This window comes from Haliotis cracherodii, unplaced genomic scaffold (assembly GCF_022045235.1).
Source record: "Haliotis cracherodii isolate W230 unplaced genomic scaffold, xgHalCrac1.p SCAF_6, whole genome shotgun sequence".
NCBI classification, from domain to species: Eukaryota; Metazoa; Mollusca; class Gastropoda; order Lepetellida; family Haliotidae; genus Haliotis; species Haliotis cracherodii.
The window spans coordinates 21349700-21367227 of NW_027266319.1; the positions used below are offsets into that span (position 1 = coordinate 21349700).

Genomic DNA, 17528 nt, shown 5'->3' on the forward strand with positions numbered 1-17528 from the left:
TATACATATAGACAACTCTTCATATACACATCTCTTCATGTACACAACTATTCATTTAGACAACTATTCATGTACACATCTCTTCATGTACACGACTATTCATGTACACATCTCTTCATGTACACAACTATTCATATAGACAACTATTCATGTACACATCTCTTCATGTACGCGACTGTTCATGCACACAGCTATAAATGGACGCAGTTATGGATGTACACAGCTCTTCGAGTACACAGCTATTTATGTACACAGATATTCGTGTACAGGTATTCATGTAGAGGTACACAGACATGCTCGATTAACTGATTGCACAAGGATACAATGAAAAAGCATTATGATCTTTTGTGAAAAATAATTTATTGTGACAAAGAAGAACAATAGGAATGGCTCTGTAAAATGGATGAATGAACGGATCCAGGGTAGAATAGGTCTTCAGCAACCCATGCTTGCCGTAAAAGGCGACTATGCGTAAGAGGCAGCTAACGGGATCGGGTGGTCAGGCTCGCTGACTTGGTTTGATGCATGTCATCGATCCGAATTGCGTGGATCGATGCTAATGATATCCATCACTCGATTGTCTCGTCCAGATTCGATTATTTACAGACCGCCGTCATATAACTGGACTATTGCTGAGTGTGGCGTTAAACAACAAACAAACAAACAAACAAATGGATGAATGAACAACAATGGTAGATAATCAGGAAGTTTCACCGAAGTGGTAAACGTCTGAGACCTGCATCACTTCGGGCTTTCCTCCAACCTGAAACTGACACGCCGTGATATAACTGGAATACTGCTAAAAGCGGCGTTAAACCAAACTCACTCACTCACTCACTCACTCACTCACTCAACGCCAGAGAATAACCAGTCTGGAATCAGATTCCATTGGGCGAAACTGCGATGAAAATTCTCTTTTAATTGAATATGTATTATGTTTAACTATTGATGGTCACGATATGGCTGAAATATTGCCGATGTGACTTAAACTTTAACTCACTCACTCACTAACTCACTCTTTTAATTAATCACTAACGATCATATGTCACTTCAACTATCGTCGGCGTTCAGTGGGTAGTGTCACCTTAGGGTTTCATGACAGATTTCATATTTGTTTTGACCTTATATGGTTATCATATACATATACATTATATTTCAGATCTCTCGAGGACTAAAAGGTCAAAGGTAAACATGTAGGTCAAGGGGTAAATTTAACGCTATTGTCTTGCATTTATTTACAAATATATTAGGATTGGCATATATGGTGGCATTGACATCATTTTTTAATAGTGATATCTGAACATGTATGCGTATAATACAAAGCTACTTGACTCGGGGATTCAACTCTAGTTATTCTAAAGCAGGGCACAACTTATGGCATAGCCTGTGGCTCGTGTTACGAAGAGACGGGGCCTGGTGACCACGGTAAAAGTTAGTTGTAACTCGCTGATCTTGAGGTGTTAGAAGATCACTAAAATCATCCCAGTATCAGGAGCCTGGAGTACTTCAATCAAAACTCAATGTTGTTTGGAGTTGATAATAATCTTGGTCGATACTCCTTTTTGGTTTTGTGGGATACAGATTTAAATCGAAGCCTGTCGTATAAGCTCTCCTCACTGTCACGAGACGTGTCGTCATTTCCGGAATCAAGTAACCTGACAACGGTTACGCCATAGCTGTCCCTCTGCCCTTGCACAGCACCGTGTCCTGTTTGGCTACAGGGACGACGAACAACGTCCCCAACGGATGCATCTCCTTCCACAATACGAAATGTCGTTCCTCTTGAAACTGTTTGTTCCGTTTCAGACTCCAGCACAAAATAGTCATTTCTGGGGAGATGGCGAGATGCTGTCGAGACGTTATCCCGGTCATCGGACTGGCTGTCACTTTGAGAAGCAAAGCTCCGGGAAGACGAAGAACAATTAGTAAATGTAGGATCTAGCTCAAAATAATCATTTCGTGGACTCCTCAAACTAACATCAGCTTCTATAGGGCGGGAGTGGGAGCTGAATCTCAGAGCATGTCCACTTGAAATATTATACACAGCTTCTGAAGAAACGACACTGATTGTATCAGGGGTTTCATTTGAACGAAAGCAGCCCTGGCGTTCTGGAAAGGACCTGACCCTTCTTCCACTGTCCACGCCCCCATGGCCACGCCCTCGCGGTATGCTGACGCACCTGTCCCCGTGTAGAGAGGACCTGAGGGAGCACGTCCGGATAGGGACAGGAGGCTTTGGACGTCGGTCGTTGCGGAGTTCGCAGACATCTTCCAGGACAAAGTACTCGTGCCCAACTGCTGGTACGAAACCTGTAGGTTCAGAAGCTGATTCTTTGTTGGAAGAAGCCTGACTGTTCGTAGGTGAAAGTCTACTGCGTTGTAAGCCTTCCATGTCGACTGCGAAGAGCTTCTTTAGAATCTGTCGCTGACTCAGACGTCGGACCAAGCTGTTGTTGTTACCGTCCGGATTGTCCAGACCATCTGAAGCTGACAAGTTCTGAGGACTTCTGTCCAAACGGTCATACCCACAGGACGGTTGATCAGCATCAACTTTCTTCAATTTTTTCTTTTCAGTATCCAAATCCCCATTTTCCCTGTTCAGTCTCTCTAGTTCCTGGAAACTCAAATGATCATAGATGAAGGGCGCAGCTTTAGATTCCTCCTTGGAAGTGTCCGAATTTTGTCTTGATCTTGACCATTCCTTGCCATCAAGTGTTTCGTATATGACTTCCTTTGCAGGGCCTGGGGTTGGGTAGGGTTTCACGTCCTGAACTTCAGCATATATGTTGTCAGCGGTGTCGTTCGGCGACATGGAATACGTCGACGTCTTCCAAAAGCAGAAACAGCAAGACGAACCCTGTGATAAATAATTGTTTTGTTAAGTTATCTTACAGTACTGAAACATATTTCTTTATCAATCATTGCACAAATCAGGCATGTTTCCTTTTTGGGAACATGCTCTGTTTTACGTGAAAGAAAACCCCTTCAAGATTATGATAAAAATAATTAGTATTGGCTATAGAATCCGTCCTGACATGGGTGTATATATAATAGTCACAGGTCTACACAATGTATATACAAAGTAAACATTTTGAATACAGCCACAAGGAATATTGACATTTTGCCTCAGCCACGCATTTACTCTGAAGCATTAGTAGTGTTCATGGATACTATATTTGCTTCTCTGAGTTTTAATGAAGAGAACATTTGTATCGATTAACTTGAGTGGAGATAACATTTTGTAGTTACACCACAACTCACTCTAGGTTCGATCTCAGAGTAGATGTCGGCGTCGACCAATGGCTTCTCCGTGTTACCAGCGGGGTTGTCTCCCTTGGTAGGGGAAACTTTACCCTTCCTCCTAGCAAGGGATTCGCAAAAATAATTAATAATAGTATTCATATATCACAACCTGTGTATATTTGATATAAGTAAATAGTAATCTTTTCTGAAACAAATCTTTCAATGGGCTAGGACATACATGTTAGGTATTGATAGATTTACTTAAATAGAGATTATGGAAAAAAGAACTTATTCAGTTTAAACTAAAATATATCTCACTTTAATTATCTATACCACCCTTAATGTCATGATGATGATCCTTGGGAGTCCATGTCAATATCAGGAATATTAGACTATAAATATCAGTGTTCTTAATATGGTCACAGGGGCGGTCGGGTAGCCTAGTGGTTAAAGCGTTCGCTCGTCACGCCAAAGACCCGGGTTCGATTCCCGACCTGGGTACAATGTGTGAAGCCCATTTCTGGTGTCCCCCGCCGTGATATTGCTGGAAGATTGCTAAAAGCGGCGTAAAACCATAGTCAGTCACTCACTAATATTGTCACAATGTTCTTCATATGTCATGTTTATACCAAATGTTAAAACGATTATTTGATATTAAAACATCGTTTTATAATAATAAAGATAATAATAATAATAACAACAATGATAGGCGCCCAGAACAAAGTGACTAAAACGAGGATCGGGTGGAAACAATATGTGCCTGGCTTATTGTGTGTCGTCGTTGACGTGGCCTGCGTCGGTGGTCATACTATCAACCACTGAAATGATAGATTTAAGGTTCCATACTATTCCGTATTACTTACTGCATTCTGGATCGTTTTTGTTTGAGTATGGCGGCCACAAGCACTGCTATTAAGATGCAGGAAGTGATGATGCAGCCCACAGTGATAGCTGTCGTCATGGTAACGCGGGGTACCGTCATTGACTGTCTTGGCTGCAGGTCTGTGAAAAAAGTGCACAGGTATTGGTCAATCATAATATCGTTAGCCTACACAATAATAATTGAGGGGAACATAGGGTAGACTAGGGTTTAACGCGTTCTCTCGTCTCACCGAAGGACTGGGTTTGATTCTCCTCATGGTACAATGTGTGAAGCCCCATCCTATGTCCTCCGTCGTGATATTGCTAAAAGTGGTTGATTGGTTGGTTTGTTGTTTAACACCGCACTCAGCAATATTCCAGCTATATGACCGCGGTCTGTAAATAATCGAGTGTGGACCAGACAATCCAGTGATTAATATCATGAACATCGATCCACACAATAGGGATTGATGACATGCATCAACCAAGTCAGCGAGCCTGACCATCCGATCCCGTTAGTCGCCTCTTACGCTAAATGTGGCCTTTAACACAACTCAATCACTCACTCGCCATTCATAATTTATGAATAATTTATAGTAATGAACACGCAGTTTGACTGTCTGTTCGATGGTTTCTAACGACTATGGAGTGTCGTGTTATTTTAATACATCGGTGTTTCACAGGGTGAAGTCAAATGGCGCAGTAGAAATATACTTAACCTATTTCTCACTGTACTTACCATAGTTTGGTGGGTTAAACGGAAGAAGCGGGATAGTTGGTGTTGTCATGTCTTTCTTGCCTGAAACAGCGGGCATTAGGGGTATCTCATTAATAAGATTTCATATATTGCCACGTACTAGAACTCATACCGTAACAAAGGACAGGGAAAGATAAGCAGGTGATAGACCACTGACAGAATGATTATAACATATTTACTATGTCAAGTTTTTGCATTAAGTTAAATATAAAAAAGCCGTGTAGAATTCATTAAGTAAATAGTTCTGAAAACTCGAATATACTGTATTATCCGATTAGTGGGTATAATACATATATCTGTGTGTGTGTGTGTGTGTGTGTGTGTGTGTGTGTGTGTGTGTGTGTGTGTGTGCATGCGTGTGTGATCTATGGTGATACCTTTCTTCCAAATATAACCCGAATACAATATCCGCAATTATGTTACATACACTCTTATGAATACCCTGTCATATATATGAGAGACTGGCAAATGTACATGTAGATAAACAATTTTTTCAACGTTTTGACCGAAAAATGATGTTGCGCTATTGCGCAGGTAGCATACCTGATGGTAAATGACCACTTACCTTCAACGTGGGTCCGGTCAGGCGATGATCGGTGATTATTCCTCGTTCGAGGACCTCTGATTATCCTCCCGTCGGCACCTACAGACAACCAGGTAAACATCTTATTAATGATAAATGAAAACAGCCTCCATCATCTTCAACAATAAAGGATGATGATTATGCAAAAGTTTCGAGACAAAAGAGAACTGTACGCGCCGACAAAAATAACCGAATTCCTGTCTCGATTTCATTCGGCGAGCTAACAAAGACCAAAGGTTCATGATCATGATGTCACACCTCAGACACGGGGCTGCCTCGTCGTCAAGTCAGTTCATTTATTACGGTCCTCAGTCAATGAGGTTAGACTGTTGAGCTTATTTCCTTATTGGGCCTCCACTGACGCCTGTTGAATACCAGGACGTGAGATACAGCGGACGCAGGGAGCTTATCGCGGGGAAGTTTCTATGCGGAGGATGCTCGTTAAGAGAGGGTGAAGGCTGGCAGCTAGTTACAAGGACAGAATCACGCAATGGAAAGAATTGTGAAATGTAACCCGAGCGAATGCGTCACTGTGAACTGCCACCTCTGCACGCACGGTCAGCAGACTCAGCACACGGGGGATTTTCGGTGAGAATAGAAATAAACAGGCTGTCATGGCACATATTGCCTTGTTGATTTTATGTTATGTTTACATAATGTGAAGAATGTTTAATGCGAATGATGACGCGGATGTAAAATTGGGCTGCTGCGTTTGTTATGAGTATCAATATGTAGGTCACATCCGTGCTTCCCCCCACAAGTCATGAGTCGTATCAGGAATGATTAATTTGTCAGTCTTTTCTTATTCTTGCTGTCCAACGAGATATTGCTGGATTAACTGCGACGAAAAACTCAATCACTCACTCACTCACTCACTCACTCACTGATGACGAGGATACTTTCCTTTATTTTTTCCAAAACCTTATGAGGGCTTATCGAAATAAATGTAAAGTTAAACAAACCTAAGAAATGTTTTTGGGAAATGTGTTAATGAAGGTCTGCACTTTGGTTTTTCATTACCGGCAAAAACCTCCCCAAAAACATCAAATCGTATTCCATATTTGGGTCTGCGAAACAGTGGAGAGCAATTTAAAGATGTTTCACTGTATATTTATATCACGAGTCTATTGTCCGATGAGACGCGTGGTGTAGGATATGAGTAATAACATCATGTGGAGATCCATGTCATTTCCGTGAGTTAAATACAATCTACCAGAGTCAAACATGAACCACGGACGGGTTTTACTAGAGAGCCATTCAATATTAATGTCAGTCTGTAATGCGATTTCTTTCTTTAACGGTAAATAAAGCGATAAAGCCCTTTCTATAATAATAAAGAGATCTGCTAAAACAGGGTCCATTGTAAGAGTCCAACTATATTAAAAACATGAGTTTAAGAATCGCATTAATTATATGAATAATAAAAATCCATATATGTGTCAATTATGAAATTTAAAACTTAAGGGAAAAATGAATTACTTTAGTTTTATCTAAATACTTCTCGTCATGACCATCTACATCATCCTCGAATTCATAATCATTATCTTTGGAAGTCAATAGCAATATCATTAACAGTAGAATTATGAGTAGTAGTTTTGGAAGTTTAGTAATATATTATTCATATTTTATTATACAAACTGTTGATATCAATATTTGATATCATAAATAGTTTGTTTGAATAATAATACCATCATCGTTGTATTAATAAACTCGTCACGCCGAATACCAGAGGCATTCATGGGTGCATTGCTGGTATTTCTGGTATCCCCCTCCGTGATATATAGTCCGGAATATTGGTAAAAGCGGCGTAAAACCATACCCACTCACTCACTTCCCTCATGGCGCCCAGACAGCGGAATGATCCTGCGCCCTATTCGCTTGACGGTGATGCATATGATATGACATTAATGCCGAAATGTACTGTTAGCGCACACGGAGAAATGAGCAGGGACGCTAACGGTGCAGCACATTGAACCCAACACTTACACGAGATGCTGTACAGCCTTGTACTCAAACAATAAAGAAAAAAACCCATCGACGCTATCACATCTGTCAGTTCAACACCGACAGGCAAATATTTGGGTAGTAGAAACCTCATGTTACTAAAAATGTATGTGATGTGACAAATGACTGCGAAAATTGTACGATGCGCTTTTTCGAATATGGTTCAGAACCAGAAGCTATTGTCCCAGTTGGATACTGCGATATAACTTTTTCAATGAACATAATCCCTACTTATCGGATTCATACCGCCTCAGCCTTCACTTCTCGCATTAAGCATCCACAAATAGCTAATTGTTCAGTCATCACTGAGTTAAGTCTTCTTGTGGACGCCAGATGGGTGAATGAGTGACTAAGTGAGTGTTGTTTAAATTTTACGCAGCTTTCAGCAATATTCCCGCATTATCACGGCTGGGGACATCAGGTACGGGCCACCGATTTGGAGTTCAGTACACGAAGTACAGAAACAAGTTCCTAGAGCGACACACAGTCTTGTCCACGGTTAAAAAAGTAAGTGAGTGAGTTGGATTTTACGCCGCTTTAGCAATATTCCATCAATATCACAGCGGTGGACATCGTAAATGGGCTTACCACATTGTACATTATTTGGGGAATCAAACCCGGGCCTTCGGCGTGACGAGACAATGCTTTAACCACTAGGCTCGAGATCAAGAAGCACCGTTTGTTGCTTAGAACATAATTAGACGCGATAAAGCAATCACGACCTGATACTACTTTCAAGTTCCATACATGGGGGGCACGGCCGCGATTCGCTGTGCAGAGTTGCGACCCTTGGGCACACCAGAAACCTATGATTGTGGGTTCGAATCCCGGTTCGCCCCGATTATGTTTCTAGGTTTGTCAGCACCGTGCTCGTGGGTTTCACCGAAGTGGTAAACGTCTGAGAACTACATCACTTCATGCTTTCTTCCTACATTAAGCTGATACGCTGCGATATAACTGGAATACTGTTAAAAGCGGCGTTAAACCGTACTCACTCACTCACTCAAGATCCATACATGGACAGTACAAGTAACAGTCCCTCAGTACGGTGGTTCATAAGGATTGAGTGAGTATGGTTTTACGCCGTTTTTAGCAATATTCCAGCAATATCACGGCGAGGGACACCAGAAATGGGCTTCACACATTGTACCCATGTCGGGAATCGAACCTGGGTCTTCCGCGTGACGAGCAAACGCCTTAACCACTAGGCTACCCGACCGCCCCGGTTCATAAGGAAAAAAGAAACTGAAAGAGTGTCCATGAAAAGGAAGGGCACTGACAACCTACAAGTCAAGACGCTTGAAATAGATTTAGTTTGCCAGAGTTGATAGACAGCTACATTCAGGTATAGGACAGGCACACAAAAGTATGTCCTTATCGCTGATAACATAATATCATATCGATACACGTTCCGGTTCCAAATTTGGAGTGAGTGAGTGAGTATTCATTTTCGCCGCTTTGAGCAATATTCCAGCAATATCACGACAGGGAACACCAGAAATGGGCTTCACACATTGTTACTATGTGGGGAATCGAACCATGGCCTTCGGCGTGACGAGCAAACGCTTTAACCACAAGGCTACCCCAATGTCCCTCCAAATTTGGATGATAGCAACAAATACCAACACGAGGGGGTAAATATATTGTCATCTTGTGCACTTGAAGGCTGTGAACTGATCGACAACCAGTTAGTCAAACCGTAGCAATGAATTTTCTGTCCCATTTGACACAAATGTGACTGACAATATTCAGGACAAACATGGCAAAACTGCGGACCTGACCTTCGAAATGTCACGCTTGCAGCCAAAATACCAAGTTATTCTCGGTGCCTTAGGTTTGGTACCTCCTAATTTGTTGACTGGCATTGGGAGAGTACCCTGGTTGATGACAATGGGTAATGCTGCAGTGTTGGGAGTCTTCACATTCTACTAAGAGTTCTGGGTGGGTTCGAAAAGGCAGCGCTTCCTGGGAGAAGTACCATTCGCTGTCTGGGCAGCGTGTAGAGGGGGCAAGGGCCCTAAGCTGATGATGAGCCTAACCAGACGGACTGTGCCAGGGTCTCCCAAAGCCCTCTTTGCTGCATTTTATATTTTAATATGTACATAATAATAATAATTTTACATACAATCTTGATCTTACACATTAACTTGATCGCACACATCAATCACATCCTTCACCTCAACCTCATTTTATATCTTCTTTGATAGGCATTTAGAAGTTGGAGTACTAAGTAAGGATAAGAATTTATGGATGAACAACTTCTTTATTACAACTTGTAATAAAGAAGTTGTTCATCCATAAATTCTTATCCTTACTCATTTTATATGTCAACTTCAACTTATAGCTAATCACCAAACTCATTCCACATTAAGTCTTATCTTACACCTCGGCCTGTCTCTGCACACCAGCCTTCTCCGACCCATTAGCTTCACTTTACAGAGAAGCCTCCACCTAACGTCATCCTAATACCACCCTACGCCCAACCATACACCTCCTTCTAACCCCTCAATCTCATTCTACACCTCAAATTTAATTCATCCCACGCCTCAGCCTCATGCCTCTACGGGGCGGTCGGGTAGCCTAGTGGTTAAAGCGTTCGCTCGTCACGCCGAAGACCCGGGTTCGATTCCCGACATGGGTACAATATGTGAAGCCCATTTCTGGTGTCCCCCGCCGTGATATTGCTGGAATACTGCTAAAAGCGGCATAAAACCAAACTCACTCACTCACTCACTCAAGCCTCTACACCAGCCTCTACTAATCTGTCAGTACAACGCACCATCTCACCAACCTCGATCTACACCTTAACCTCTGCCCATGTTCACTGCCCGCCTCAACCTGTAAAGATTGACACACTCAGTATCAGACCCCAGACAAGAGAGAGTACGGGCCATATATGAAAACCATGACAACAAACAGCTTCAGCGCGCTTTGCCTACTGACATTGTTTTCAACGCCTAACCTCATTTATCATTTATCAGTACCTCTATTAGATAACAAATGGACATAATTTAATCATAGTATTACTCAAAATAAACCATCTATCCGTCACATAACATTTCGTTCCAAAACCATCTAAATCATTATATACAATTTCAGGACAAAGTGTCAATAGCATTATGAGTCATACCTGTGAATGATGGGCACAATGGCACGCGACTTGGAAAGCGACCAGTGTTATACTAATTCTGTCCACTTGTTGCCGTGCATGGCGCTGATCTGTCCCGATCTGTACCCACACTCATCATACCGACGATGTCATAACCAAACAAACAGGATATCTCAGTGTCATAATTGAACTGTTCGACCGCTTTGGGTGAACGTCTGTCAAGGGACGCAGGGCGTGGTTGGACGCTACATACGTGCGCTCTTCTGGGAACGGCTTGGAGAAGCGCAGCAGATGTGTCCTTTTCGATGCTTATCACTCGTGAATAGAATTCCGGTCACATGATTAAATGTGCACTTGTATTGTGTACCAAGTCACGAAGCTTCAAGGATGATGTCATAATCATTATAAATAAATAACCTTAACAATCTTAGATGAGTCACTTTACTTTTATCTGTAATAACATATTTCAACAGATAAGCAAGGATCACACACACACACACACACACACACACACACACACACACACACACACACACACACACACACACACACACACACACACACACACAAATAATTTAAAAAAAATAATATACGTGATAGTTCTAAGTTATTTATCATTCACATCATCCATTACACTTGTAACCTCAGTCTTCCTCAGGCTATCAAGTCAGAGTATTACATTTCTAAGTAGCATGACCTATTTATGAGTTAAGTGGGTGTATTTCCAAATATTGTATGCATCATTTAGACAAAGGAAGAAGAAAGTTCATAAAAGTGATAGTTCTTGTACATTGAAAGTGAAAACATTTTGATCTGATAGTTGCATAGTTACGTAGACGGAAACACGGTAATTCTAATTAAGTACATAATGGTTGCTGAACAGTTTACCTACACTACCGCCTTGAAGTTCATTTTGGAGCGGCGGTCGGGTAGCCTAGTGGTTAAAGCGTTCGCTCGTCACGCCGAAGACCCGGGTTCGATTCCCGACATGGGTACAATGTGTGAAGCCCATTTCTGGTGTCCCCCGCCGTGATATTGCTGGAAGATTGCTAAAAGCGGCGTAAACCCATACTCACTCACTCACTCACTCACTCATTTTGCAGCAGAGGTGAAGTTCTAGGCGATATTTCCCTTACACGCGCTGAGAACTCAGTGTGAGGCGTGTTCAGTATCATTAATATTGTTATGGGATTTTATTTTTAATAAATGGTCCTAGAAGAGGATTGAAAACAAATAGTGCTTCAGACTGAAAAAACACCATAACGGATACTTTGACGAAGGATGCTTTTAGCGTTTTGCAGCGGTTTCTGAACATATATCCAATCTCCATACAGAAATCCCGGCGCGCACACGCACACACACACACATGTACACGCACAACGCGCGCACGCACACACACACCACACCACCCGAATATCGACTGGTCGATCCATTACGACAAGCAAGGCTTGCTGAAGACTAATTCTAACCCGGATCTTCAGGGGAGTCTTCCTGAGGTAACAAACAGGACATACTCAAGTACCCTAGATGTCTGCCTTCTGTGTCCTGCAGTATGTACACCACAGCCACACAGTTGACTTGTTTGTTGTGTCTCCTCCGTTTTTTTTCAATTAAATCTAATCCTGCAAATAAAACACCAGCTCTCTCTTCTGAATAAACAACCACCCCTCATGATCAGATCAGCAAATCCATGAAGAGCTACAGGGGACAAATGCTTTGTACAGGAATTACACCTCGATCTGACCCGTGAAGATCCGTGTCAGAGGCGACCTTGAAGAAGCCATGATTGTCGTGGCGTGGATCGTTGTTCACAGCCAAGACTGGACTACTCACAGTCCACCGTCATGTAGCTGGATTGTCTGGTCAAGACTGGACTATTCACAGTCCGCCGTCATGTAGCTGGATTGTCTGGTCAAGACTGGACTATTCACAGTCCGACGTCATGTAGCTGGATTGTCTGGTCAAGACTGGACTATTCACAGTCTGCCGTCATGTAGCTGGATTGTCTGGTCATGGCTGGACTATTCACAGTCCGCCGTCATGTAGCTAGATTGTCTGGTCAAGGCTGGACTATTCACAGTCCGCCGTCATGTAGCTGGATTGTCTGGTCAAGGCTGGACTATTCACAGTCCGCCGTCATGTAGCTAGATTGTCTGGTCAAGGCTGGACTATTCACAGTCCGCCGTCATGTAGCTGGATTGTCTGGTCAAGACTTGACTATTCACAGTCCGCCGTCATGTAGCTGGATTGTCTGGTCAAGACTGGACTATTCACAGTCCGCCGTCATGTAGCTGGATTATCTGGTCAAGACTGGACTATTCACAGTCCGCCGTCATGTAGCTGGATTGTCTGGTCAAGACTGGACTATTCACAGTCCGCCGTCATGTAGCTGGATTGTCTGGTCAAGACTGGACTATTCACAGTCCGCCGTCATGTAGCTGGAATAATGTGGCGTTAAACAACACACAATATTACCGTGGTCGATGGCAGAGGTATGCTGATCTTAGTAGTTTGTTGTTTAACGCAACACGCAGCGATATTCCAGCTATATGACGGCGTCTGTACATATTGGGGTCTGGACCCGACAATCCAGTTACTGACATCATGAGCATCGATGAACGCTATTGGGATACGATGACACGCATCAACTAACTCAGGGAGCATGACCACCCGATCCAGTTAGTCGCCTCTCATTATATTCAAGCAAAGGTTCCTTAGGACCTAGCCTAAACCGGAATCCCCAAGGCGATACACAAACCATGTTACAACCTATGCTATCGTTAACTTCGTAACTGACAGTACGAACTGAGGTCGACTCACCCGCGAACAGACAAGGTCTCCCTGTTGGCATGATGGTCAGTAGTTGATGACAGCCCATGCACTGCAAGACATATGACCACAGTGCAGACCTCGAGCCTCTGGTCCTCAGTATACTTAGACAACTAAAGGGGACAGGAAGAACAATCGGAAGTAACGGATGTTGACTTTGACTAGAGCCAAACTCCCTGTGTTATTCTCTATTAGGGATTGGCGATTGTAACATCAGGATGAATTGGACCGCCTACGTGGTCTGGTGGATAAGGCGTCTGCCCGGAGAGTGCTAGGTCGGTGGTTTGGTACCCGGCTATCCTACCAACATACGTTGAAAGACTTGTTGTCACCATGCTGGCGATAAGGGGATGATAAAACAAGGACTGGTCGGCTTGGATTCAGTAAACTGCGTCTGAGCGGGGCATCCATTTTAAACAGCGCCACGGTATCCCAGTTGTCCAGCACTCCAAAACCGGCATTAGTCCAGATTAGTGCAAGCAAACCCCCATACATACAGACACACACACGTGCATGCACATCGCCATAAGTGCAATAATATTGAACGCATTATTAATAATGTTTAATCCCATTTCACCTCACTAGGTCACTAAGGGATAGAGGGCAAATTATTCCGATAACCAATTTTGAAAACAATTTCGGTATCACACAGGATACCCGACTGCCATACTGTCAGATTTTTTCAAGTACGTACTGCTGATGACTGGAATAATTCTAATATAAATCGTCCTTACATATACAAATATAGGTATACAAAAACCATAACTGATACTACACTAAGTAAAGACGTAAAACAGCTTACCTCTAGCATATCCTCTTAAGGAATAAAAAATGTCTATGCGACTGTTGATTTATATACCGTTCAACAAGAACATAAACAACTTATGAAACACTTCACGACAGTCGAGATCTGATCAGAAACAATGGGCCTCGAATACATCCCATAATAACAACAAAAGCGCCAAGTGGGTGTGAACGTGATAACATCGACAACAAAGAGACGACAAGTAGTCGCAACGAGACCCACTCAACCCGTGTTCCTGTTCCAGCTTATCTCACCCTCAGAACTCTTATCCCGTCCCCCAGGCGGGCTCTGGTCGAGGGGTGCTCGTGGTGGGAATGTGTCCCTGCTGATAGAGGAGACCACAGACAGAGATGGCGTCGTGTGGCAGTTGCTGTGCAAGGAGGAACCACACAACGCCTCAACTTGTCCAGATGTCGCTGACGGTTGGATAATGGCTAGGGAAGTCAGAGGCCACTTACAATAATGCAATTAGAGTTATATTTAGTTATTTGGAGTGGGCTGTCAGTCGTTCCAAGCTACTCGATGTGGCGTTTTATATTCTGATAAACTTATCTATTAAATTGGCGTGGTTGATAAGCATATTTTATTATCTGAAAATGCTTGTTTGGTAATCTACATTTCGTGTGTTACATATCGTGTCAAGTGTTAAGTAAGGATACGGTATGTAGGGTTGTGCATTAACCTGTCTCACAGTCCCTGAATCATATTACCGTCCCTTGTACGGCGCTTTAATGCAGTATTGTTCCATCTGAAGCAAGTCTAGATTTTCCACAGATTCAGGTTGAAACTCCCATTTCACTGGGACTCCTTTTCAATTTAAATGCCGTTAATTTCTATATATCTGCAGCGTCTGAGCGTTAGTCTGAGCAGGACATGATCGCCTTCGAAAATATAACGTAATCATTGTATATTCACATCGTTGTACGTATATGTGAATGTGTCACCTTCAGGTTGCCTTCTTTTCATGTATCAGAGACAAGGATGTGAATACACACGGTGAACCTAAAGGTAAAACAAAACGAATGCAGCCAAAGATACATAATATGTTATGCCTGCTGACTGTATAGATGATACGAGTGGTGACTGTATAGATGATATGAGTGGTGACTGTAAAGATGATACGAGTGGTGACTGTATAGATGATACGGATGGTGACTGTATAGATGATATGTCTGGTGGCTGTATAGATGATACGAGTGGTGACTGTATAGATGATATGAGTGGTGACTGTATAGATGATATGAGTGGTGACTGTATAGATGATACGAGTGGTGACTGTATAGATGATACGAGTGGTGACTGTATAGATGATACGAGTGGTGACTGTATGGATGATACGAGTGGTGACTGTATAGATGATACGAGTGGTGACTGTATAGATGATATGAGTGGTGACTGTATAGATGATACGAGTGGTGACTGTATAGATGATACGAGTGGTGACTGTATAGATGATATGGATGGGAACACCGGGTGCAGTGGGTCGATCTTTCGCCGTGGGTGCTGACAGTATAGAGGGTTTAGCTAGTCTAGATATCAGTAGTCGAGTTGGTAACGCGGCAAATCCGTGCTTGACTTCCCGCATGCGTACAATGTGTGCAATGCATGTCTTGAAGACTATTTCAGTTACATCACGACGTGGCAGTTTGATGTGAGTGCTAAGAATGGTACGAACAACCAAGGGTCACATATAAGCCATTCTTGAACCCAAGCTCTCAGGATGATGGAGAACTTAAGGGTCCGACGACACGGCCATCCGTGCAGCAACATCCTTTAAAATAAATCAATATATGGAAACAGATGCGGTGGGACCTCATATCTGATATCTATGGGCAAATGTGTACCATGATGCTGAGACATTTGTATGCCTTATTTCAGAGACCGTGTCCATGTTAAAAGAAGCCATCGATCGATACAAGCCTCGTTTCAGGATTAACCAACGCTTGAAATAAGGATTGATGAGTACCTTTAATTAGGAAACCAAATTAGGCAATAACAACACACCACCGCATTGATACTTGAACAAGATAACACAGCACCACAAACAGAAGAGAGAGAGATATTGGGTCAATTTCCCATCAGGCCTTACCACTTCCGCTAACACATCCGGTTAAACTCAGTGACATGAACACTTACATAAACCAACACAGCTGGTATTATATCTGAGTCTATCACCAAATATCATTAAGGAGTAATTTTGATATAAATAGTTAGAAGTTATGCACTGTAACACGTGGAAGACTATTCAAACGTTGTGACGAAGATGTGAAAGCCTACCTCGCTATCTGCATTATGTCGATTTGCAACCACGTCAGTAACAACAACACACGTGTACTATGCTTTAACCTCTATTGGCTTGGTTTCTCGGCAGGATAACGCTAACGGATAAAAACGATATCCGTTGGGGTCATATGCGGATGGAGATGCAAGTATCAAAGGTCAAGTAGGGACTACTTACACTGTTTACAAACAAACATGGCATCGCCCTTGTCCTTCGGCGATCGTGTCAGAATTAACCATTGGGAATCTGGAGAAACTACTGGGATAATTGCTATCATTGTCAAAAGAATAGTTAAATATACTGAAAATCAACGTCTAATTACAACTGTGACGTAGCTAAGGCATTTTACAAGTTTCACAAGTGTATTTGGAACAAACACTATGTATTAAGCTCGCCAGGGCTTGCTAAATTCAATGTTTATTCCTAATACAGGATATTTTCCATTCCCAAACACACTCTCGTGATAATCTCTATGCATCACACAAAATATATAGAGGATATTTCGCTTGTCAGATTTGATGTTTTATATGTTTCAAACTTTCTCCTACACTATTCTGAGAATCCATCAGTTGTATTCACCTTATACGTTCAGCAGTCGCCGTTGTGAAGCCGAGCTGTGACAGTTGGGACCATTTCTGGTGTCCACCACCGTGATATTGCTGGGATATTGTAAGAGCGGCATAAAACCACACTCATTGACAATATGTTCATCAATGTGTTGTAGATGGTACAGCGATAAATACACCGTTCTCAATTTAGAGCGAGGCTGGCTACCCGCGGGTAGACTTAACCGCGCTACTTTGAATTTGGAACCGGATGCGCAGGTAACGTTGATCTAAAATGAAAACAACGCGTTTATCTCCTTTCTATCATGACAAAAATACCCTTAACTCTTTTGGGGGGTTAGGAAAGCAATTGAGTGCAGCGGCATGGGTTGTTGATTGGAATATAAGAAACACCCATAAAATCCTTGAAATAAATGGCGGTTCATGTTCTTTAACAGTATTGTTTTACATATTTATGCACCCGTGAAGATCCGGGTAGGAATAGGTCCGT

The 17528-nt window shown here is 42.5% G+C and overlaps 1 protein-coding gene across 5 annotated transcripts; it reads right to left on the reverse strand.

Moving 5' to 3' along the window:
* Window positions 1-355: 355 nt before the first annotated feature.
* Window positions 356-16515, reverse strand: LOC139445975 (uncharacterized). Of its 5 annotated transcripts, none has more exons than XM_071227227.1 (6): window positions 16469-16515; window positions 5427-5504; window positions 4844-4903; window positions 4107-4245; window positions 3262-3361; window positions 356-2857 (listed from the first exon to the last, which is right to left on the reverse strand). In XM_071227227.1, exons 3-6 carry the CDS (start codon window positions 4890-4892, stop codon window positions 1511-1513), a joined length of 1635 nt encoding a protein of 544 aa, XP_071083328.1. In that variant the 5' UTR covers window positions 4893-4903; window positions 5427-5504; window positions 16469-16515; the 3' UTR covers window positions 356-1510. The 5 variants fall into 5 exon arrangements, with proteins under 5 accessions (XP_071083328.1, XP_071083323.1, XP_071083324.1 ...); XM_071227222.1 differs by lacking the exon at window positions 16469-16515 and adding an exon at window positions 13378-13477; XM_071227223.1 differs by lacking the exon at window positions 16469-16515 and adding an exon at window positions 10579-10895.
* Between the last annotated feature and the right edge of the window lie 1013 nt (window positions 16516-17528).

Bases quoted from the DNA above. Each gene is read 5' to 3' on its own strand.
- LOC139445975 (XM_071227222.1), bottom strand. From the start codon at position 13,435: ATGGGCTGTCATCAACTACTGACCATCATGCCAACAGGGAGACCTTGT. The intron at 5,505-13,377 runs GTGAGTCGACCT...GGTTGTCTGTAG, and splicing joins GAGACCTTGTCTGTTCGCGG to GTGCCGACGGGAGGATAATC. The intron at 2,858-3,261 runs GTGAGTTGTGGT...TATTTATCACAG, and splicing joins ACTCTGAGATCGAACCTAGA to GGTTCGTCTTGCTGTTTCTG.